The following is a 24394-nucleotide window of genomic DNA, read 5'->3' as shown; positions in this document are numbered from 1 at the left end:
TAAATGAGAATGTTTTAAAATTAAAATTTATGGTGTCCTAGAGAATAATCAAATCCTGATTACTAGAAGAAAAGCTTTTATATTCAATACATGATACTTTACTTTCTGAAACTTCACCTGTACCATGAAAGGTGGGTTCTTTCAATTCCCCACAAATTAGTAGTAAAAAAAGAAAAAATTGTTTATGGTGAAGATCAAATTTGCATTGAAATCAAAAGAGGTAAATAATTGAGAGCAATATAGGAAAGGAGATTCTAAATTGTGCAGTTCTAATGTAGTGTAATACATCATATTTATTTTATTAATTTGAGCCTAGGTGAGGCTTTATAACCGGAAGTCAATTGTGGTAAATAAATTGTAAATATTTTAGTAATTAATATGTAGCAAATCTTTTTTCATTTTTTTTTTTTCCTGAAGGAGCAAAAATTTATAAATATATTTTTTAAACATTTATTGGCAGTAACCGATCAATGGATTCAATAATTCAACAATGTTACCTAATAATTTATTTATACATGATAAAAATTCAAATTTTCTCTTCCCCTAGAAATGAAATTTTATTGACTAAGTATAGGGGAGAGAGATGTTTTTGATATTATTTGGTCAGTGATGATGTTTTAGAAAATTGAAAGGTTGATGGCATTACCTTCATGAAAAATTACTTTTAGAAATTAATTAAGCACTTTGTTAATTGATTTGGTCTAAAGTATAAGATTGAATAAAAATATTATTTTGGCAATAACATGTACACAGCCTATAAAACTAATGGAAAACCCAGTGTGCTCGGTTCGGAACGTTGTAGGTTCGATTCCCACCTAAACAGTCATTTAACAGGGCAGTTAAACATTCATTTTTCGGTGGTCCCAGAGAATGAATCTCGACACTCCCACCTTGGTTAGTACGTGGCAGCAACCTAGTTAGCCTCTAGGGGTTGGCAAAAAGGACCCACAGGCCCACTTGTCGGACTTGTTCCCCCACCAAATACCAGTACCAGTCCCAATACCCATAGATACATCCGGCTTCAGAAAACAGGAAATTCTTACTATAACGAATTCCTTCTCAAAAGCTGTGTGACAATAAATAATTCATAATTTTTAAATAACTTATAGGAATTTTTGACATTTGAGTAATAAAAATACTAGAGACTTACATAGAGAGTATGAAATTGGTGAAAGCAGGTTTTAGGTGAACAAGGTTGAGGTCTGAGCTCAAAAGGCTGTTTGGAAAACATAAAGAAGAGGGTCAGGAAATATTATAGGCTGAAGTGTTTAATTATCGAGTGATCTTTCTAATTGAATAAAATAGCACCCTATAGCATATATGCACCCTAGAGAGTTAATTTCACCTAACTATTTTCTTCTAAGGGTGTTAATCACAAAAAATTGCTGTTATGTAGAATTGACTAAATTAATGGAAAAGTTATTAAAAACTAATTACAGTAGTGTTCCCTTATAGTTTTGATTATGTGGCTGATGTATATAATATATATATATTTTTTTTTATGATTTGTGTGAAGACAATCATCCAAAATCTAATTCGGGCTAGCAAGAGAACTATCCTAGGAAACAATTTTTTTTTCTTGGTTTAAAAGATAAAGAAGTTTTAGTATCACAATAAAAAAAAAAAATTCCATATTATTGTCTTTGGGTATCCCTCAAGTTAAACATCTAAACTCTCATATATTAATCGAAACAGCCATATCAAAACCATAAAAAATATTCAATATTGTGTAACGAGGTACCATACAAATTGTAATTATAAATTCATACCAAAAATAATATTTTGTTTGTTTTTTGGATTTAAATTAAAGTATTAAAGTAAAGGAAGATAAGAAATAATTTTACTACTACTTAAATAATACTACAATTTATTAATGAAACAAAATTTGGAATTATTGAATGAATTAATAAATGTTCACATCATATTCTCATATCGTGTATAGATAGTCGCACTCCATGTACTCATCCTCATATCATCTACCAAAAAGTCGAGAACAAGCCATAGTGTTTTATTTATCTATGCATGATATATTCCATTGGTTTATGGTGGAATTAGGTGTCTATATCATTTGAAAACTGGAAACTAGCTCTATTAAGTTCTAATGCCTTGGCCTTGCCTTGCTGATATGAGAAATCTATTAGTGTTTATTGTATACTTTATAGGAGTAATCAGTTATATATTTTTTAAAAATTTATTTATACGTAGCCATTAATGTCTGAATCTGAATGTATTTTAATGATTACTCATGTTTTTTTATCATGTCATAGTTTTATGTTATTTTTGTTGTTAATATAAAATTTATTTTCTAATATTGTTCAATTTATTGATTTTAATTAGGTGGAAAGGCAAGAAAAGGAAAGAGTGAAAAAATTGACTTTAGACATTCAAAGAATGCAATTAGAAGATTCTCTTGAACAGCAACAGGTAAAATAAATAATTTTTTTGTAACTGATTTTTGTTACTTGATATATTTATGATCAACCTTAAAATTGAATCTTAATGGGTGAAAAAAAAAAAAAATAGACTTAGATTATAGTAACTAAAGAAGTTACAGAAAAAGTTGGATTCACCTTTTTACTGGTTTGTTCTTCTGTCATAGAATTACATTTTTTATTTTAGTAAAACAAAGTTAAATAAATATCTTTTATTCTTGAAAGAAATCAAATAGTCTTTTTTTCCTTTAGGTTATTAATTTATTTTTAATTTGATTTTTGTAATTACACAAAATGTTCATGAGCCTGATTTTTAACAGTAATTACTCTCTGCATATTAATGAGAAGTAGTGTTGCAAAATATCTCTTTTGGATTTTTTCTGATTCAACATTATTGTTGGTTTTGCATCATCTCTGAGGGCTCTGTTCTCAAAAGTTATAATTTCTCGTCATTAAATTTTAAAAAAATAAATAAAAGAAAAGATTTTTTGTTTGTCTTTCATAAGTCAAAACTTATACAAAATTTAAGCATTTCATGAGATTGGAAAATGTCTCTTGTACAACTTATATTAAGTCCTTGTATTTACCTGAGCATGTCCCAACAAGCGGGGATAGGTTGGAAGAATGAATAATTCCGCTACACATGATGAGTTAGCAGCTTTGAGCACCTCCAAACAGGAAGCCAGTCCGTGCTGTGTGTTGTGCACAATTATTGTTCTAACTGCATTGGTGAACTGAACATTGGCTGTCGCCAGTTTTTATTAAATATATTTATGTCAATCATTGAAAAAGAAAATTGGAAAGTGGTGGTGATAAATAAAACTATATTAAGAGAGATGCAACGCTTGTCTCTTAAAAACAATTTTGAAATGAAACAGATGAAAACTTAAAAATTTTTTACAAGAACGTCACTGGAGAATTTTCAGTTTATATTGAATAGTATCAGAGTTATGATTGAGAGATCAGACACAACATGTAGATCTGCAGAAGAATGTCTGGCTGTAATAATTTTCTTGCTTCAGGAGACTTTTTCTCAAGTTTGCAGCCAACAAGCCATAGGCAGAAAAATACTTATAATATTGTAAATTATCAATAATTATTTATAATTTCACAATGGTGTCCATACTGAAGCATACATTTCATTCAAGAACAGGTAGAAGAAAACACCTGAGAACCTGTTCTCACTTTGGCAGTACTTATACTTCACAAAGAAGCTCTTATTCAAAAAATTTTCACTTGCACCCCTTGGCTTCTCAATGTTTCAGTTACCATTTAGCATACTTAAATTGTGAAAATTTGTTGTAAATAAAGGGTATTAAATATAATTTTTTTCAATTTCATTGAATTGATAATTAGCTATATATATACAAATAATTAGCACACAATTATGGATAAATTTCAAAACTTATGCTGCTGACTGTTTCCTGAGGTTCAGTTTTTCATGAAGAAACTCCATCGTACTAAATGCTAACCACTTAGGTTTGTAAGTTTCTACAATTCCTGAAATAAGTAACAATCGGTTCAAAAGCTTTCCTAATTTCTGTAAATTTAGTTACTTTTTAACACAGTTTTAAGAAGAAACATTACACAAGTATTTACTCGTTCCTGTGCATTTGGTTTTTCATTTTTGTCTTTTCCTGTCAGTACAAACCCTTAAGGGTTTTTATTTTTGTTCAAAATCCATCTTTTGGAATTTGTATAAGGGATGAAATTTCTCTGCAGACATCTTCTTTTTTTAAATTATTGTAATAAAATTTATTTGTAGTTAATAATTAATAGTTGACTGCGGATATGTATAAATGAGTAGTTCTTACTTGTTCTTCACTAACCACACCCCTAACCATCTCCTGGGTTATAATAAAATTTCTCTCTAGAGTCCCTCAACACGGATCAGGACGGTAAGGCAATGATCCTGAGATAGTTAATTCCATTTGACTTTAAAAAGTAAATATTTCACAGTTGATAAGAGAAAACGGTTTCGTAGATATTGTCTTTGTTTTCAAGGGAAGAACAAAAAACAACCATCATCTTGGGTAATGTTTAATTCTTTGGTGGTACCACAGTTTGTTTCCTAAAATCAGTTTCTGGTATGTCTAAGAAGACTTTAATTTATTCCAAAGGACTCAAAATGACTGCCTTATCAATACTAATTCAAACTAGATATTACGGTGAAATGAAATGCTCAGAAATCAGAAAATCAGTTAAGCGAGTATTTTTGAAGGATTTGACATTGCTGTAGAGCGACTACGAAAAGATTAGGAGAGGATTCTTAAAGAAAGTATCAGTTTCAGAGCTCCTCCAAAACATGATAAAACAAAAATGGTGGAAAATACAGCAATATTTTTGTGATTGACTTAAGATTTTGCACAATGACTAGAGGTTCCACTTTTCAAATGAACCATGTATCTGCAAAAATTTGTGTTATTTTTATGATGGTGCAGTAAACTTGTATTTTAATGATATTGTAGTGATACAGCTACTATCTACTAGTCACCGAATAACTACTCTTGAGCTAGCTGCCAACCTGGTGTGACTTAGCTGCTGAGATGTGAACCACTTCGGCCAAACTAACATGATATATTTATTTGTAAATACTATAACTTAGCTTGTGATTAACTGTGTATTATATTATTCAACACAGTATTCCTAAAATGAATAAAGATCATATAGCTGATCCACTAAAAGCTAACATGTATGTCGCATCTCTTGATGGCATTTTTTAGCCCAGAAGTACCACTAAGGTAATCGTAATGACCAACAAGTCAAATACGCCTCATGAGTTCACCTTCTTAGGAAGTAGTGAGTAATAATATACCAAAGTAGATCGGTATATTCTAACTCTGTAATTGGAATTGAAATTGGTATTATTATTCCAACTCAGCCTTATCTGGATCTCTTCTTCCTGTACCCCATCCTTTCGCCAGGACCTAAAGTGAATACCTTTAGGACTTTCTATCTCCTATAGGACTGTAAGCAAATACCTATTGAGTTTCCATCCTGCAAAGATTTATGGCGAATACCCGTAACACTCACCAAACATTTTGTTAATTCAACTCCTATCCAGCATACCTTATCTATTGAACACGTATTGTTTAGGCCTTCTGATGGGAAGTAGCTCACCTCTTAAATTGGTGCTAGGACTAATTATACACAGCACCTTGACAATATAATCATGTACTAGGAGCAACTTGAAAAAAAAAAATTGCGAGCAGCTGCTCAACTGTGTTGAGTTGCTAATACACAGCATACTGATCAGTCAGGCAATGGACAATATTAAAAGGGATCATTGGTTGTCGAGTGAGTCCAGAATAATGGTTCCCGCCATGCCTTGAAACTGGTTCATTCAACACCCAGCCCCTTCAAAAAATTACTTGTTGCAAGAGGGATGGTTCCTCTAACTCTGAACCAAAGCCCTTTCACCAAAAATTATCTTTCACCACATTCATCTGTATATTTCTCTTATAAATAAGAGAAACATTTTGTATAAATGTTCTCTTTTTCTGCCTGTATCTTGTCACTATGATGAGGATTATCATGGGATCCACTATTAGTGCTTGCTTCTCAGTTGAACTAAACACAAGAATGACTACAAACCTCGCAGAGCCCTCTGTATCTATGCAATACACTTCCTGATAACATGTATATTTTTTTCCTCTTCAGCAGTTCAGCTATTCTCTTTATATTATTATGCTGGCAGATATTAAGGAGCATGTTGTTTGGACATTCCCAATACACGAGCTAGGATGTAATATTTGTTTCTAACTTTTATTAAATTCTACGGTGAGCTTATATATGATTATTTTACTTTTACTACTTACAAATAACTATTAATCAAGAACTATTTAGGCATCTTAGTAAGTAATTTATTTGTATTCTAATTTGTGTTTGTTTCTCTTTAAGGAAACTTCTTCTTTAACCTCCAATGTAAACCATCAAAGAAGAGCACGATACTCAAGTACTCAGAAAGGTGTGTATTTTCTATTTCAATTATAGTAAATTATTGTTAAGTTTAATTTTATTGATTCATCCTTTATCCTTTGATATTAATTCTTTTAGTTTTATTGATTTGATCTAATTGAATTTAGTTAATGTTTCTGTAATTTTCTTTTCTGTTTTAGTTGATCGATTTCTAGACCTGTACTATTCTAATAAGTAGTCTTAAAATAGTCATCCTGGTGTGAATGGTCGTTCCATTAAAATTACAATCTACAAACCTTTCAAAGGATAGTTTGAGAATAAACTATTTAACTTATATAAATATTTATACTTAATAAGATGTAAATAAAATGTAGGTTTTTTTTTTTTATAAAAAATGTATAATCATTTAACTTCCTGTTATCATCCCACATTCCACTACAACTTAAGTATAAACTACATATTTTTCATTTAATTCTAAAAATTACTACGGAAATTCTTGGGCTGGAAGATGTAACATCTTTTTACTTCTCGGGGGTCGATTTGGTTTTGCCTTTAGGTAAAATTATTGAGAAAAAAAATTAGCCTAACGGTAGTAACATAGTTGAGAATAACAAACTTATATTGACTAAATCAACTATCAGTTCCTGAGCCTCTTTCTCCAGAGAGTGTAGACGAGAAGATAATGTGATCCCACATTTGAGGATTGATTGCAGCAAGATGATACATATGTTCTAGGTATGTCCTTGATTAATGAGACAAATACACTAACAAATTAGTGGTTTTGGAACAGTTTCCTAAAACTAGCTGAAAAAATTGTTAGCTAAGCCTATGAGGTGGTAACTGCTGATTTGAATCTTGGTTAATTTTTTTAAATTTACTAATGTATGATTATTTTCCTCACAAACTCAGGTGTGAAAGCATTATGTGTCTTCATTTTTTGAGAACACTTTTAAGTAACGTTGATCTATGATGACTTATTGTGTGGATGCTTCCAATTTTACATATATTTACAAGAAATGCAATGCCTGGACATCCTTGCCTGATAAGCATTGAATAAATCAGACTTTGATGAACAAGTTAATTCATCTAAAGCAACTCGTGCTGGCATGAAATAAAACAATAACCATGGGTGAAACCAGGCAGATTTTTGCAATAATCTTTTGGTTGCATTAAAAATAAATCACACTCCCAGCATGTTTTTAGAATTGTAGCATTTTTTTGCAATAAGTGAAGATTTTCATAAACATTTTCAGATTATCCTTAATCTCTCTTTTGACATAATATTCACTATTTTTGACGATTTATCATTAATTTCTTTCTTAATATTTGTATATTAGTTTACTTTACTTATTTATTACTAATTATTTACTTAGTTTTAGTATTTACTAAATAAATATTTTATACAGTGTAACCTGTATAATCGGGATCAACATTTATTTTAAGTTTGTCAGCTCATATATCTATAGTGGTAGCAAGGAATAAATAGAAATCAATAACAATTGAAATTATAAAAACATCTATTTATTTCACAATATAATGTGTCATTAATTTACAAACTATTGCTTAAAATGTATACATATTTTAAAAATAATTACTTTAAAATAATGAAGGCTATTTTGCAACAACCTTTTCAGTATGTTTGGATTAAAACAAATTATGAAAAATTTTATTGGCTGATTTTCAATCTTCTACTTAACTTAAACAAAATTAAATTTTAAATAATTTCTCTTACCAATGCTCTAGAAACACATTATAACAAAAGCAGAATTATCTTATTCAGAGCCATCTTTACTTCATGATTAATTTTTTTGAAAATCAGTTCAATTTCTAAAGTTAAAAAAAAATAAAACAAAACATTTAAAACAATATGAAATAAATAATTAAGTATACTGTTTTATATACATGTTTATTAGATGATAAGTTATATCTCTTCAATTTCCTCACAAGTCCTTTTATGCCTTCCTTTTGCAGAGGATGGTTGGACATCTGTAAGCTCCCGCTGAGCCCGATATATTGCTTCAAACTCCCGTAATTGGGCCATGAATCCTTCATTAGGATTGATACAGAATCTTCTATGTTGAACAATTTCATGCGCTCTTCTGTAAATGAGAATGGAAAGATGATACATAAACATAGCTAAAGATTATTTCTCAGCTACTATGACAAAGCAAGAATAAATAAGAGTAGAAGCCATCATTTTTATTTTGAACCAACAAAAGTTAGCAATAATTCAATAATTTGTAAGATAAAGTTTAATGTCTTACTTACCTAATTTATATTTTTTGATATGTTGTAAATATAAATAAAGACTTAATGTTAACTGCTAACATTTCTTTTAACTAAAATTGAAAATGGAACTCAACAACACAATAATTATTATAGGCATTCATTCTTCTTAAAAAAAAAAAGTATGCACTGCTTTTTAAGACTTCAAATAGCAGACAAATTAAAATTATTTATTTAAAAAATTATAAACTCTTTAATTAAACAGTGATGCAGTAGTTGTATTTTATAATCATCATCTGGTGCAACAACTTGTAACCGCCTCCAATAGCCTCTGCCAGTTGGCTTGTTAATGTGCAGCCTCCATCCACCTCATTTCATCAAAACACCTTGGTGTCCTCTCTCTTTTTGTTCCTGGACGAGAATCATCTTCAGCACCTTTTGCCACATGACCTGGAAATGGTAGCAACCACAGCTTGACTCCTTAACAAAGTCCAAGATGAACGGGTCTATTGAACGGGGTATTAAACAGTTCATGGTTACTGCATCTACAATCTCAATACTTCACTTAACTTTATGGATCTAAAAATCTTCTGTTAGATTGTCCTCTTAAATATCAGAAGCCTTTGTTACAGCCCAGACCTGAGTCATATACTAGGGGTATTCATGATGTCTTAAATTTAAAAGGTTTTAACATGCTGAATGTTATAAGTATAGGATTTTGAGCAGCCTAATTTAAAATCCATGTTATATATTAAATGCTCCTAGCATATTTTCTATAAAACATGTATTGTAATCTAGTATTCTTTATATGATAAAATCTCCAACAGCATCATCTTTCCTCCACCTCACTTGTTCCTTGTTTTTTTTTCCCCATTACTTTATTAGAGTTTAAAAAAGTCCAAAACAAAAACAACACAAACCAAACATGAACTATAAGCAACTAATTTAACAAAACAGGAACAGATAAAATGGTGTGGAGCTTAGCTGGTCTGTTGCATAACGTCATTCTCCATTTAGCAGAATAAACTATGTTCAATGTTATATCATTTTAACATGCTAAAAGGAAATATTTCTGCATTCAACACATTTTAACAAACTAAATATCACGAAGACCATATTAACACTGGTTGTCTCCTTTGGGAACCTGCTTATCAACTCCTTCCTTAGGCTATATTAGCATCTGTTGGCAACACTGATTTTCCTTTGTATCTCCTGTGACATATCTTTTCTTTTTTTATCTCTATCCTCGAAAACAACAACACTATAAACAGATTCAAACCTGAATTGGTCAGCTTCAAAGTATTCCTCTTACGACTATATGCTCTCCCTCTTACGAATATATACTTATCTTGTTTACAATGGCAGTAAAGCCAAGTTTCTTGACTACCAGTCCCTACGCCATGTATTTTATAATATATGATTTATATATTTTATTTTTATTATAACACATCCTAGTGAGTAATGAGAAGTAATATCATATATTTTTAATGCATTTTTTATATAAAATAAATGTCTATATCTTATTAGCCTTGGAAGCTAATCATAGAGTAAGATTAAAAGTTATTTTATTGTGTGTTGAAACAAATATCAGAACCAATTGATAATTTATTTGCAATAAATATTTAGTATTTTGTCTTCTAAAAAAAGCTTGATTGCTGTCTTTCACACATTCTTTAGAATACATCACATTAGGATTAGCAAGAACTAAGCAGAAAATAGTATAATCAACAGAAATTCAAAAAATCTGTTGACCAGTATCTGTAACAATGACAACCAGAACTGGAAACAATACAATGAAGGATCCGGTATCTTCTTCAGGAAAGATAATTATCTTAGATTCAGATTAATCAAAAAGTAGGATAGAAAGAAAGAAATGAACTAACCCGCACTATTTCAATCCAAACAGGCCTCAGGTATACATGATTAGGTGATGATTGATTGGGTGTACTTGGTGCTCTTTATAGACCAATAATTATAAAAATATACTACTGTAATGAATTACCTGGTTTCCTTTCTCAATCAGAAACAATAAAATCATATTTCACCGAGTTGAGAAAATAAATTTTGAACTATAATCAAACTGGAACTTATCCATAGCGTTAATATGTATTTACTTTTTTTTTTTTTTTTTCTGTTGAATTGAACTCTCAGCACGTTCATCAAAGCATAGCTTTACCTTAAATGTGTCAATTCTAAAGAATAAAGTAAATAAGATAAAAATAAAAATTAACCCAAAAAGAGAAAAACGTGCAATTTTGATTAGTAAAAACTCAAAATATGCAAATTTGAGGAGAAACCCCTTTAAAAATTTACAATGTTTTGCAGTATAAAATTATTGATATTAGAAGACTGAAGATAAATGATCTGAATTTATCTCGAGGCTTGCCAGAATTTGAAGCTAGGTAACAAAAGATGTAATTGGACGAAAATCAGGTCTCTAGTGATCACTACTAAAGACACGAATATTCCTTTAACATGTTAACCGATACTCTCTAATAAAAATAACACTCTTATGTCAAAAGATACCTTCCTTTTTTTTCTCGATCTATTAATGTTTTCAAATACTGCTTTTTTGATACAACGATCTTGAATAATGCTAATTGAATATATTTTTTATAATTAAAAACTCTAACTTATAAAAAATCTCTAAGTAGAATTTCTAGTGAGTTTCTAAAGGACAATGATAGGTGTCTGTCTTTGTTTGGTGAATGACCTTTTGATCAACAAATCCTTTGTCAGCAGTAGAGGGTAAAAGGATTTTTTGGACTTGTAAACATAGATGAACACATATAATAAAATTGTTTTAAATCAACATCACAGTAAAATATGTGCTCCATGAATGGATATTAAAGAACCATAGAAAAGGAAACATAAGATCAAATAAGTTGCATGTCATATAATGCAACTTATTTGCTTCATGCAAATAAACATGAGTTATTTTAATGAAAATAACGAATTATATCTTACTTGCAAGTTATTCCATATCTTTCCATAATGTAAGCAAGAACTAGCGCAGCACTACGAGATATGCCGGCATTTCCATGCACCAACACTTTTCCTCCCGAAGCCAAACATTCATCAACAAATTTTTTAACAATAGGGAAAAGATGAATTATGTTTTCTGTCACTGAATCAGCAATTTCCAACACTAAATATCTATAAGAAATTTTTCTTATATTATGTTATTCTTATATATATCATATTATGTTTAAACTAAAAGCTATAAAACAATTTAAAAATAAATACAGTGGATAAGAATTCTTAAATCATGTAAGTAAAATATTTGGAGATAGTGAAACTACAAATTAATGTAATTGACAACAAAAAAAAGTTTAGAAAATTGAAATTTAGAGAATATACTAAAGATCCTTTAGTATAAAATATCTTTTATATCAGACAAACAAAAAATATTTAACTGTGTGTTCATTGGCCTCAGCTAGATCATTATAGCTTCTTCACTATTTCTGAGCTGTGATCTTATTAAAGCAGTAATAATAATAACAATTTCCGTTATTGGAGGAGCTTGTTTGGCACTCCTTTGCAAATATTTAAGTTTACAAAATTTTCATTATTTTGAGGCTCCATATTAATTTAAACGATCTTTTAGTTTTCAATTTTCGTTACCTTCATACCAGTTTGTTTTTTTAATCTGAATTCTTGTGTTTAATTTAAAAAAAAAAATACTGATCATTTCAAATAGCTAATTAAATAATCATCTCTAAAATACACTAATATACTTTAAACAACGATCTAACCTTTGTGCTCACTTGAATTAGCCTTCAAAATTATGTCTAATAATTATCTCCAAAACATACATAATATTATCATATATATTTTAAACCAGTGGTTCCCTATAGGTGGTCAGTGAGAACCTTTAGAGGTAGGCAGTTTTATGAGGAATTATTGTTAAAACTGCTATATTGTAATCTTACTTGATGTTTCAGCATTAGCTGAAATGTTCTAAGTGGTCAATACCTGATATTTTCCAGGAGGGGGAGGGGAAGGCCTTTATATGAGTTGGGAACCACTGCTTTCAATAATGAACTAAAAACCTTTGTACTCACTTGAATTGGTCTTCAAAATTAGGCTTTATAAAGTTCGCTTCTAATGTATGCCTGACACAGATTATGTGAGTGATCCCATGACTTTTTAATTCATCTAATTTAGACTTGATTGCAGCTGAATAAGGTCCAAGAAATAAACTCGGAACTATTTCTTGCATACATCTCCTCATACTATATTTCCACTCATCCGAGCCACTTGGAAATTCTTGAAGTGAATGAAAAACTGACTGATTCTTCTCATCTGTACCCTAAAATAAAAAAAACGAACAAATAAATAAATAATTATGTCAAATATCATATAAATTAAAAACTTCAATAGAAAAGGATATTGCATTCTAATAAGCTGAATTATATAATTGAATCAGTCCTCATAAGAAATCAACAGCATATTTTCTATTTCAAATAGAACCTCACTATCCGACCCTTGTGACACCAATTTCTATAACACTAAACCACCGATTTCACACCAAATATTTACAGACTATATAATTGAAATCGTGTAAAAATTAGGAATTATTTTCATGCCACACGTCCTTTTAAATTTGAACCCTAGATGCTGTGGTTCAGTACAGTAGATTGGTGTTATGCCCCATGTCTGCAGATTGCCAAAAATCCCCAGGCAGGGAACAATTCCCATCACATTCTCTACACCATGCTACTTAACTTTCTCCAAGGAAACTTCTAAATTGATTTAGTGTTAACACACACTAACATTGATCATCATTATTACAGACTTTAATATAATATTCAAGAAAAACGAATACATATTGTAGGGCAATATTACAGAAAAATACTGATATAGGAAAAACTAATTAACATCATTTTAATTTAATATCCTTACTAAGTATGTTTTTAATAAATATCTTAAAATTTGATTTTCAACCATGATAAAATATAGTTAATATCACATGCTGGATGGTACTATTTTATAACTAGAGGAGTATTTTGTTAGTAATTATCATTATTAAATATTCTTTGCTTTTAAATAATTAAGAAAAATTATGATCTCTTAATTGATAGTGATATTATTTAACTATTAAAATTGACATGCCTTACATTTTAATAGATTTATTACTTATTAATCCTTATTTCACACGGTTTAAAAATTTTATTATATTCGATCCCTGTCATAATTCAAACAGGTTTCATAATAAATCACTTGCATTTATGGTTTTACATATCTCTGTTTTCTCAATGATATTACCATACAATGCATTGTTTTTTTATAAATGAGGGCCATTAACATTTGTAATAATGATGTATCAATGCATCTTATTTGTAGCTGAAACGATCCTAAAAGAATCTTTGGTGAGAAATATTCCTGGTTAACATGAAGTAGAGAATGTGGTGTAAATTAATCCCTGCCTCCACTGAAGCGGATCTGCAGGCATATCAGGTAAACCATTCTTCTGATAAGAGATATGATATCAACTTTTGCCCCAGAGTCATACATAACCATCATTTCAAACAGTAGGATTCTTAATGAGCAATAATTTTCAAATTTGTTAATGTATATTTTTTTTCCAAAAAAAACATTATAATAGAAGAAAAACATCCAAAAATAATGTTATCTCTACCAAAGGAAAGAAATGAGGTAATTATTTAAAATGTTATTGGTAGGAGGAATCTTCAGAAAATCTTTTAAATCAGCAGGCCTCCACAAAGGAAGCATTTGAAATGCATTTAAATAAGCTAGATTATGATATAAATAAATACGACCATAATGAATCAACTTCAGTTAATATATTAATGCTTAAGAGATGGTGAAACAAACCAGCACGAGCCTGGGAATCGTGTATAAATCAAAAGTAAAATAAACAAGATTTATAAAAATTAATTTTTTTATTTATGTTTAACAATTTTCAAATAAATTATATATACTTTTTGCAAGGAAAATGAATATTTCATAGCAAATACACTATATTTAGAGAATAAACAAATAAAATACATTTTTATAATATTGAAAATGTGTAACTTTTTTATCTCTGATTAATATGACCTTTTAACCGATCCAACTTGTGCCCAGTCCCATTATGGTTTGATTAATAAGGTTTCTGTATATATTGAAATGAGAAAAAAAAATTAAATATAAGTAATAGAGATAAATCAATCACTCTTCAAAGTGGAAACCAGAACATGAAATGAAAGATAATCTATGTACAATAGTACTATTTTCTAAAGCTAATTAAAACCTTATTCTTTTGGAAAAACAATATTGATCAAAAAGTACTACTGCCTCCTGCTTGCAGTTTCTGTTTACTTATTAAGCCTTATAATTATGAATGACTTTTTTCAATAATAGAAATCACAAACTGAAATAGTACATGAAGCAAGCTATGAGTAGAGAAACATTAGTTCATTATGAAATCAAATCAAATAATAAAAGCTTATCATAGAAATATGTATAAAGAACATAAAAATAAATTACAGACAAAATGCAATAATTTCAAGCAGTTAAAAATAAAGAATAAAATAGAGATTATGTAAAGTTAATTGAATTACCAATCCATTGTGGAATGAGTCGTTTTCCCCTTCATAAACCATCTTTAATGAGAAAAATTGATTAAATAAAGTTCTTTGCAGTAAAAACTAAAAGGAAGAGGTTTATCAACTAGCATTTCGAGAATAAATTTCTAAAAACTGTTTGAGAAACAGGGAACATTGATCAGCTGTTCAACTGCTCTTAGTTGTTTACATTGACGTTATAACCTACTCTGGAGGGTTTATACACAAAAGTTTCACCGTTTAAAAAGTTACACGCCAGGTTATGTTTTCATCGTTGTTTTAGGTTACCTATTGTGAATTTCTTTCTTTTTTTTTTAGCTCTAACTTTATTTAATTTTACTTTTTAGGCAGGTGAAAATATAATATTTGTGAAAAATGGAGAAACCTCAGAAAATGCCTAAAGTGGCCAAGGTTAGTCATGCAATCAATTCTTAATTAATATTCTATACATTTATTTATCACTTAATTTGGCTTTAAAAATCATTATATTTTCTGGAGAGATTGCTATATTGATTAGTATGTCTTAATAGTTAGTTTGAGACATTAGATTTTGTAATCATGTTCTTCCTTACACCTTCAACTTATGAACACATAAATATTTATTTATGAAATCTATGTTTAATTTAACCCTTCCTCATCCATCATATTTATTATCTAAACTAATATACTGTTTTTCTTCACAAGTTACACTGCTTCATTGCCAAATATAATCTACTGATACATTATGTGTAACAAACAAACAAACAGTATCTCATAGATACTTAGATATATGTGTATACATTGTTATACCAAGTGAGGGGCAGCTGCGCCCTCCCCCTAGACGTGAAAAAAATGATCAATTCAATACAATATTTAATTTATATATGTATAAATATATCTAACACTGTACATAAAGAAAACCCAAAAGACATTATTGATTGATATTTGCCTATATTATTGAACCATAACAACCATTAACTAAAGTATAAGATAAGGTCAAAGATTGAAATGAATACAGAATTGTAAAGCTACAAGAAACATGACCAAAAGTCATTGAACAAAATAGAAAATAAATAATCGATTAAAAGTAATTTGGTTTGTATACATTGAATAGTATATTTCTGGATGTACCTCCTACCATCATCTTCTAGATAAATAAATAAAGGGTTAGCAACTCCAATGCTGATACCACCAATCACTCTATCATCCATGGAGTGACGCTCGTCCAACCCAAATCTACCAGATCAGTCTTGACACAACACTCCCACATACGCTTTGGTTTATTCCTTGGATGTTTATCTGTTGGTGCAGTGTGTATTAGCATTTTATGGATCCATTCATTATCAAGTCCTACTACCTTATTACTGGTCCTGCTACCGTTTATAACTATCTTGTTTGCTGCAAAGCTATATTATATATACAGTTCCTTAATTTGTCCTTTTTTGGTTTGAATATTTTATATAATACTTTATTTTCAGAAACCTTAAGGCACTGTTCTTCCCTTAATGTAAAAGGCTATGTTTCAATTTGCTTTATTTTATCTTACAGATAATTAATTAATCCAAAATGATTCTTTGACCACATATAGAAAAAGTTTTATTTTATTGTACAGAAATGAAATTATATACTTCTTTGCCTACTATTGCCTTTATTTTGAGATCTTACGTTATCAGTCACGTGCCAGTTGGTTATATATGGATTATGGCTGCATATTAGATGAGATCTTTCCTCAGAAATTTTGTTTAATTGTTGACTATTTTAAATCCTCACTATTTTTATCATTCTCATTATCATGGTCATTCATAAGGGCAGATAACTCGTTAAGATTTTTAAAAACTGCTGTGGTGATTGGCTTAATGCCTGGTTGTATTTGTCAATTCAATCATCTCCTTCTCCCCAAAAAAAATTGCAATTATGTGGTAATTTCGTAATTATTTCTTTATTTATTTCCATTAATAATTGACTTATACATAAAATTTATTTTTGCAGGTTAAAAACAAAGCTCCGGCTGAGATTCAAATCACAGCAGAGCAGCTTTTGCGAGAAGCAAAGGAAAGAGATTTGGAAATAGTTCCCCCAGTAAGTATTAATTACATGATTTTCATATTACAAGTATCCAAAATGTGTTTTTGAAATGTCTGTTGATTTGAACAATTGTGTAATCCTAAATAATTGCTATGTTACAGTTATACAGTTTTCCAATCTACTTAGTATAAGTTCATACTGGAAGTAATATCTCTCTTACAGTATTTAAATAATATTGATGAATGGAACATGGTCCGGGTGCAGTCAAAAAAACTCAAGTAGTAAATGATTATACTATTTTTATTGAGCCAACGTTTCGCCCCACGTTGCAGGGCTTCGTCAGGGCTAAAAAAGATACAAACACTTGACATAGTTACCAAAAAAAAAGGAAAAAACATATGTGGAAAATAACAGGGGTATACAATGAAAAGTAAAATATAATAAGAAAAAGTAAAGATTGTAAACAGTAAATGAAAAGGGTAATAGTAACAGATAGATAAGAGATAAAATAAGAGAAGAAATATTAAAGAAAGTACAAATTAAGAGATGAAAAAAGAAAAGAATAAAATCAAATGATGAGACAGAATTCATACCTGATTTGATGGGAGTCAAAGTCAGAGTGAGCCGTTTGTATTGGGAGGAGTGGGGATAACGATATAACGAAAATAATTTTAAAGTAAACATTGTAAAAAAAAAAATTTAAATTAGGTAAACAATAAATGGTAATATAGATAATAGAGGGGGAGAAGAGATATTTACAAAATTATAAAAAAAAAAACTCATAGATAGAAAAACAAAGGAGAAATAAAGTATAGAATAATGGGATACAATATGTGTAAGTGATTAAGAAAGACAATATACCAAATGAGTGGGAATATAGAGTAGTGTAAATTATAATAGAAAATGAATAATAAAGTAATTAATATAAGTACACTTAAGAAGGTAGCACATGAATATAAATTAAAAGATAAGAATATAAATGAAACAGGAAGGATAGTAAATATAAAAATAATAAAATAAATGGTGAGAATTTAGAGAAACAAGAATAAAAGATACAACAAGAAAGTGGGCTTCTGAAATGCAGAACAAAGTGAAAAGAAGTATTATGAGGGTTTTATTATGTTGAAAATGTGTCGATATGTAAGGGAGATGCAGTCTTTATCAATTTTATGATTGACGGAATTCTCAGTTAAATTTATGTAAATGGACTCCGAGATGAGATGTTTGGTGTGTTAAGAGTGTTTGGGGACAGTGGCAAGAATGGACGGATTGTTGAAATTAAAAGTATGATTCAGGTTTAATGCGTGTTCTGATAATTTAGATGCAAGTGGATTACAGGAGTTGATGGAAGTTTTGTGCTGGGAAATGCGGTTCTTAAGTTGGTTTTTAGTTTTGCTGATATAGAAGGAATTGCAGCATGGGGTTGAACTGGGTACCCGGTAAACCACATTGGAATGTTGTAAGAAAGGAATAGGGTCTTTCAATTTGGAAAAAAGATAGGAAATTTTGTTGTGGGACTTCAAGCCAAGACGTAGGGTGGGAATAGTGGATCTTAAGGATTTTTGAATTTTATCAGAAAGAATGGGGATATACGGAAGAGACCTGTACTGAAAAAGTGGTGGAGTGGGTTGAGAAAAGTTGAGGACAGGAGGGATTGGAGTAACACGGTTAATGTAAGAATCGAGTAGTTTGTTAATAATTTTCGGAGGGAAATTGTTGTTAAGTAGGATCTGTTTAATACATTGTATGTTGGTCTGGTGGTATTGAGGGTCGGAAAGAGAAAAGGATCGGTGGATAAGGTTCTTAGCAACATTAATAATTTGGTGATAAGGGTGTTGAGAAAAATAGTTGAGAAGTCTACCAGAATAAGTGGGTTTGGTATACCAATTAGTGGATAGGGAGCCATCGGAATTTTTGATAATAAGTAGGTCAAGAAAAGGGAGGGAATGGTCAATTTCACCTTCAACAGTAAACTGAAGACGAGGGTGGTAGGAGTTGAAGGCTGATAGGATCTCGGGGATTCTGTCAGGATTGAGGACCAGGAAGAGATCGTCCACGTACTTTTTAATGAAAATTATGTCTTGTGAGAAGAGAGGTATTATAGAGTCGAGAAGGTCATTAAGAACAATATTAGAGATATCTGGAGCAAGGCAGTTCCCCATCGCAAGTCCACTAATTTGGTGGTAAACTTTATCGTGAAAAGTCTGGTAACCAGAATTACAGCCAAGTTCTAAAGCAGAAAGAAATGAGGTGAGGTTAAGCGTGGTATGAGGTTGAATTATAGTCCAGTTCTTCTCAACGATATGAAGGGCTTTGTCAATGGGGATGTTAGTAAAAAGGCTTTCGGCATCAAAGGAAGTTAAGCTAAAGTTGTCAGGTATGTTGAAGGATTGTAATAGTTCTTTAAGGTGTAAGGAATTAGTGATATCATAAGAGTTATTGTGGCTGAGGATTTGAAGGGCAGGAAGAAGAAATTTACTGAGTTTAGAAGAGGGAGCATTGATATTAGAAATGATGGGGGCGAAGGGGGTTACCATGTTTATGGATTTTTGGGATTCCGTATAAGTGGGGGCTAAAGAATTATAAGAAATGAGGTTAAGGTAGGTGGGGCGGTTAATCTGATTGGTTTCAAGAAGGTTCCTTAGGAGTGAGTTGAACTGGAGCATAAGTGAGCGAGTTGGGTCTCGAGTAGTAAGTTGGTAAGTAGTTGTGTCAGACAGAAGGATGTTAATTTTGTCAATATACCACCTTTAAATAATATTGATTGAGTTTTAGAAAGAGGTGTAATTTTTTATAATTTATGATGTAAATAACAAAATTTGCTGCCAGTATGCTCCTTGTAGGAGTTAATAATTCTTCCCCATTGAGACTGATCATTGTCAGGTCTTGATCTCACAACTCCTAGCAGCCTAAAGTCAGCCTGAACATTTTCCAATCATGTGGTCTGTATCTGCCACTCTTCCTTGGGAAATAGATAAGTCATTATCAGTATTCAAGGTGCATTCAAAAAGTTTCAAAACTGGTCTCAGAACCAAAAATTTCTTTAACATTTTCATACAGCGAACTAAAAGTCTTTGAAATATGACTCTAGGGCATCAACACATCAGAAATTACTGGTTTTAGGTTAGGACTGAAGGATGGCTGCGACAGAATATTTAACAAAAAATATTGAGTTTGAGGCCAACCTTGAAGCTTTGTGAATGCACTTTGTATTTATTTCTTTGTTCATTCATAGACTTTGGATACAATCCTCTTTTGGAGACTCCCCTGATATGCATCTAAAGATTTTCCTCTTGTACCTTTTCATAATAATAATCCATTGAAATTTATAAAAACAACAATGAGATGACTTGATAATCTAAATCTTCCCAAAATTATAACCTTGAAACTTCATAATACTTATTTTTCATCACACTTTTCAGTGTTGCTTATAATAAATTTACTGATGCTTAGTTTGTATTTACATATAATTATTAAGCTGCTTCTGTTACAAAGCTCTTTGTATTATATTATACTTTGTTCAGACTTCTTAAATTCTGTCTATCTTCTATATTTATGTTAAATGCCATTTTGATTTTTTTTTTTTCCCCATTGGTTTATATGAAAGTTTTTTTAATAAATGTAAATGTAAGTAGTTTTGATTCGCTTATATAATTAAGAAACATTATGTCAAATAGTATGCTTCAGTAATTTTTACAGGATTCCACTTAGTGTTTATTAGCAGTAGTTTTATATAGCTAATATTATTAGCATAATATTAAAAATTTACAATTTTTTTAGCCTCCAAAGCAGAAAATCTCTGATCCTGAAGAATTAGCCGATTACCAACATCGGAAAAGAAAGGCTTTTGAAGATAATATAAGAAAAAACAGAATGGTCATTAGTAACTGGATCAAATATGCACAGTGGGAAGAAAGTCAGAGACAGGTTGATAGATCTCGATCAATCTATGAAAGAGCTCTTGATGTTGATCATCGAAACATCACCCTTTGGTTAAAATACACTGAAATGGAAATGAGAAATCGTCAAATTAATCATGCGAGGAACCTTTGGGACAGAGCTGTCACAATACTTCCTAGAGCAAACCAGTTTTGGTATAAATATACGTATATGGAAGAAATGCTTGGAAACATTGCTGGTAAGTATTATACCTTCAATGATAAAATGGGATTATATTTTTCTTATTTGAAAAAATGTGTGTGTGTGTGTGTGTGTGTGTGTGTGTGTGTGTGTGTGTGTGTGTGTGTGTATGCATGCGTGCGTGGAAGCGTGCGTGCCTGTAGTGGTCATATGAATGAAATTTTTTTAGTTTTTTTTTCTTTAACAAGTTCTTTATAAAATAATTGTCCTTATAAAGCATAATAATTGACTAAATATTTTAGCTTTTACATGCTTAAATCCTCCTTCAAATATTGACTTGGCATTAAATTTGTCATGACTGAAAAGTTTGTCTACCTATGTCAGAGAATCCTAGTTAAACTGACACTTTCCTCCTTCACTCAATTCTAGAAGGACAAGTAGTTGATATTAATTTGAGCATAGAACAGATTGTTGAAGTGTTTTGGTGACTTCCTGCCTGCCAGGAATCCTGTAGGGTTAAAAATCGTGCACTCCTGCCACTACCTTAAGGTCAAGCAATGCTCATGAGGTGTCAGCACTGCTGTAGCCTGTGTGTTGGCCAACACAGAGTTGGGTACTTGCCAAGTTCAAAGTATAGGAATTTTCTTAATACTAATTAGTTTGGTTTGAATTATGACGGTTTTGGTGCGACTGCCTTCAAGATGGAAAAGGAAAACTAATTGAGAAAATTCAAAATTTTCCGGGGCTGTATGGCCATTCAAACAAAAAAAATATGAACAGTCATCATAAAGAACTAATTTGGACTATTAAACCCTTGAAGTTGCAATTGAAATAGTGTTTTACATAAAATATTTCATTTAAAAGTTTTTACCATTTTAGATATTACCTGAGAATTCTCAAAATTCAATTGTTTTGTGTTAAAGTTGTTTAAATAAAATTAATCATTATTCCTATTATCATAGGTTTATATATTCTGTTACTGTAGCCATGAAACAACTCGTGAGTTCAGGAGCCCTCCTGGGATACACTCAGCCTCTATGAAGTGGGTAAGTTGGGGGAAAAACCTGACGGTTGAGTGTTATCTTGAAAAAATCACCTCCTTACACAACTGTTGTTCATGAAAAAGTACTTCCTTACAAAGTTCTTTTTTAAGCACAGTTTAATAGGTTCAGTTTTTTTTTTGTTTTCTTTTAGCATAGGTAATGACAATGTCTATCAAGTGCACAATTCTTTATTATATCAATATCAATAAAGGAATTGTATGTGTTTCTTCTTTTTGTCCCTTTATTGGAATTGAAAACATTACATGCAACAGAAGACGATCTCATCAAAAACTAATAAACTAATAGAAAATCATTAATATGCCGGCATTGTCTTCTTGAAATTTCACTGGTATAATGAATATACCACCGCACCCCCAACCATCTTCTCTTCGTACGTCATCCACGGTCAATATCTTTCATAATTATAATGAATATAGTTTCTTTCTTGAACAAATTAATTTACCTAAATCTATTTTTATTTAAATTTTATTCCAACTAAGTATATTTCTAGAATTAATAACAGTAGCTCCATAAAATTTCTCAAAACAAGTTGTTGAGTAGCTTAAAGGATGAACTCACTTGAATTTTTAAAGTAATAAAAAAAATAAGGGTTTTTCATATTACTCAGTTATTTTCAGACCAATTAATAAATGTAGTGATTATTCTATTCCTGTCACATCACTTTGTTTTGATAGGATGTATAAATGACTTATTACAAAAAATAAATTTTTATATGATATATGTGCCAGAGGTCTATGGTTTAGAACGTTCGGATATCGTGAGGGGCTGTTGGACTCCAGGCTCTGCAGCTTGAAGTCACCACCACCACCAGCCGGAATGGTCCCTCTCCATTCTCTGTTAGCCTCCAGTTATTATACCACCAGTGTATACCCGCCTTCAGCGGACATTGTAATTAGTCTTATAATGCCATACAGCAAACAATGATGTGTGTATATATATATTATTGTATTTTGTATTTAAATGAAAAATAAAGAGGTTTTGAAAATAAAAATAAAACAATTTTATTATTTCAATATTGTATAGGTTGTCGACAAGTCTTTGAAAGATGGATGGAATGGGAGCCAGAAGAACAGGCATGGCTTACATACATTAAATTTGAATTGCGTTACAAAGAAATAGAAAGAGCTAGAGATATATATACTAGGTTTGTTATGGTTCATCCTGATGTTCAAAATTGGAAAAGATTTGCAAGGTAAATATAAAATATTCTGTCTATAAATTTAGACATTTCAGGCAATCATAAATTTATTTTCACCTTTTCTCATTTTTGTTATTTTATGGATTCTGGAGAAGTTAGTTAGCTAACTTGGAATTCACTAGTTTGCACATGTTTGACCTGTTTTGTTTAATTTTTTCTCATAGAGTTAATATTTGAAAATGAAGCTTTTTCATACAAACTAGAGGTATTTAAATCTATATCATTTCACTACTAAATGTATAATTTGTTTAAAATTTTGTATTTTAGTTTTGAAGAAAGGCATGGATTCATTTCTGGAGCTAGGAAAGTTTATGAGAGAGCAGTTGAGTTTTTTGGAGAAGATATTATGGATGAGCGACTATACATTGCTTTTGCCAAATTTGAAGAAGGCCAAAGAGAGGTGAATCAAATTTTAACTTGAAATTTAAATGGACTAAAATTTAAACGGAGTGTGTTCCTCTGTTGGCCTACTTTATAAACATTTTTCATGGTCAAAAGAGTAAGCGAGATCAGGTGTTGTCAAAGGGACATCGGAAAAATCATTTTTCAGATGATCCTGATCTCACTATAGTTTTAGCCCTAAAAAATTCCTGCTAATTAGGCTAAAATTTTAGTACATATTAAGCTGTCAGTATTTTTACTGGTTTTTTTTTCTATTTTTAATTATTTCAACCATATTCCTTCTACAAGGACCAACACTATTTTCATAATTAAAATATTAATACATTCTTAATAGTTTTGGGGGGGTTATAATTTGATAATTTGACTAGATTTCAAAGTAGGGTTATTAAAATTTGACCTTTTTAATATGACATCCTCTTTTACTTCTTAAAATGATGCCTCTGTATTTCTCTTATTCTTTTTCAATTCACTATTTATAATCATTAGATAATTTTTTTTTAA

At 30.5% G+C, this 24394-nt stretch overlaps 3 protein-coding genes across 6 annotated transcripts in view; 2 read left to right on the top strand and 1 right to left on the bottom strand.

Annotated features, from left to right (window-relative positions):
* The window catches only part of Upf2 (UPF2 regulator of nonsense mediated mRNA decay), a 30932-nt gene extending 22472 nt beyond the window's left edge, over nucleotides 1-8460 (top strand). The window contains exons 21-23 of one of the 2 annotated variants that reach the window (XM_014433233.2): nucleotides 2338-2424; nucleotides 6333-6399; nucleotides 8322-8460. In XM_014433233.2, the coding sequence (XP_014288719.1) occupies nucleotides 2338-2424; nucleotides 6333-6399; nucleotides 8322-8353 (186 nt within the window). In that variant the 3' untranslated portion in view covers nucleotides 8354-8460. Of the gene's footprint in view, nucleotides 1-2337; nucleotides 2425-6332; nucleotides 6400-6550; nucleotides 6724-8321 lie in introns of those variants that run through there. The other variant, XM_014433232.2, reaches the window with a different exon arrangement.
* On the bottom strand, nucleotides 7850-15357 carry LOC106688664 (serine/threonine/tyrosine-interacting protein). Its single transcript, XM_014433239.2, has 4 exons — nucleotides 15143-15357; nucleotides 12641-12888; nucleotides 11544-11732; nucleotides 7850-8449 (listed from the first exon to the last, which is right to left on the bottom strand). Exons 1-4 carry the CDS (start codon nucleotides 15182-15184, stop codon nucleotides 8272-8274), a joined length of 657 nt encoding a protein of 218 aa, XP_014288725.1. The 5' UTR covers nucleotides 15185-15357; the 3' UTR covers nucleotides 7850-8271.
* crn (pre-mRNA splicing factor crn) overlaps nucleotides 13851-24394 on the top strand; it is a 20597-nt gene continuing 10053 nt past the window's right edge. Inside the window, exons 1-6 of one of the 3 annotated variants that reach the window (XM_014433236.3) lie at nucleotides 13851-14036; nucleotides 15493-15556; nucleotides 17114-17203; nucleotides 20930-21287; nucleotides 23317-23485; nucleotides 23759-23891. In XM_014433236.3, coding sequence (XP_014288722.1) covers nucleotides 15521-15556; nucleotides 17114-17203; nucleotides 20930-21287; nucleotides 23317-23485; nucleotides 23759-23891 — 786 coding nt within the window. In that variant the 5' untranslated portion in view covers nucleotides 13851-14036; nucleotides 15493-15520. The other 2 variants (XM_014433234.2, XM_067047654.1) reach the window with 2 other exon arrangements.

This window comes from Halyomorpha halys, unplaced genomic scaffold, assembly GCF_000696795.3.
Source record: "Halyomorpha halys isolate HHAL.00 unplaced genomic scaffold, Hhal_1.1 Scaffold1174.1, whole genome shotgun sequence".
NCBI classification, from domain to species: domain Eukaryota; kingdom Metazoa; phylum Arthropoda; class Insecta; order Hemiptera; family Pentatomidae; genus Halyomorpha; species Halyomorpha halys.
This window is presented reverse-complemented; position numbering and strand designations above follow the sequence as displayed.

What these genes read in the sequence shown, in the direction of transcription:
- LOC106688664 (XM_014433239.2), bottom strand. Translation starts at nt 15,184, where the DNA reads ATGGTTTATGAAGGGGAAAACGACTCATTCCACAATGGATTG. An exon ending in AATTTTGAAGACCAATTCAA is followed by an intron (nt 11,733 to 12,640) that starts GTGAGTACAAAG and finishes AATTTCTTATAG; the next exon opens with ATATTTAGTGTTGGAAATTG. An exon ending in AGATATGGAATAACTTGCAA is followed by an intron (nt 8,450 to 11,543) that starts GTAAGATATAAT and finishes TCTCATTTACAG; the next exon opens with AAGAGCGCATGAAATTGTTC.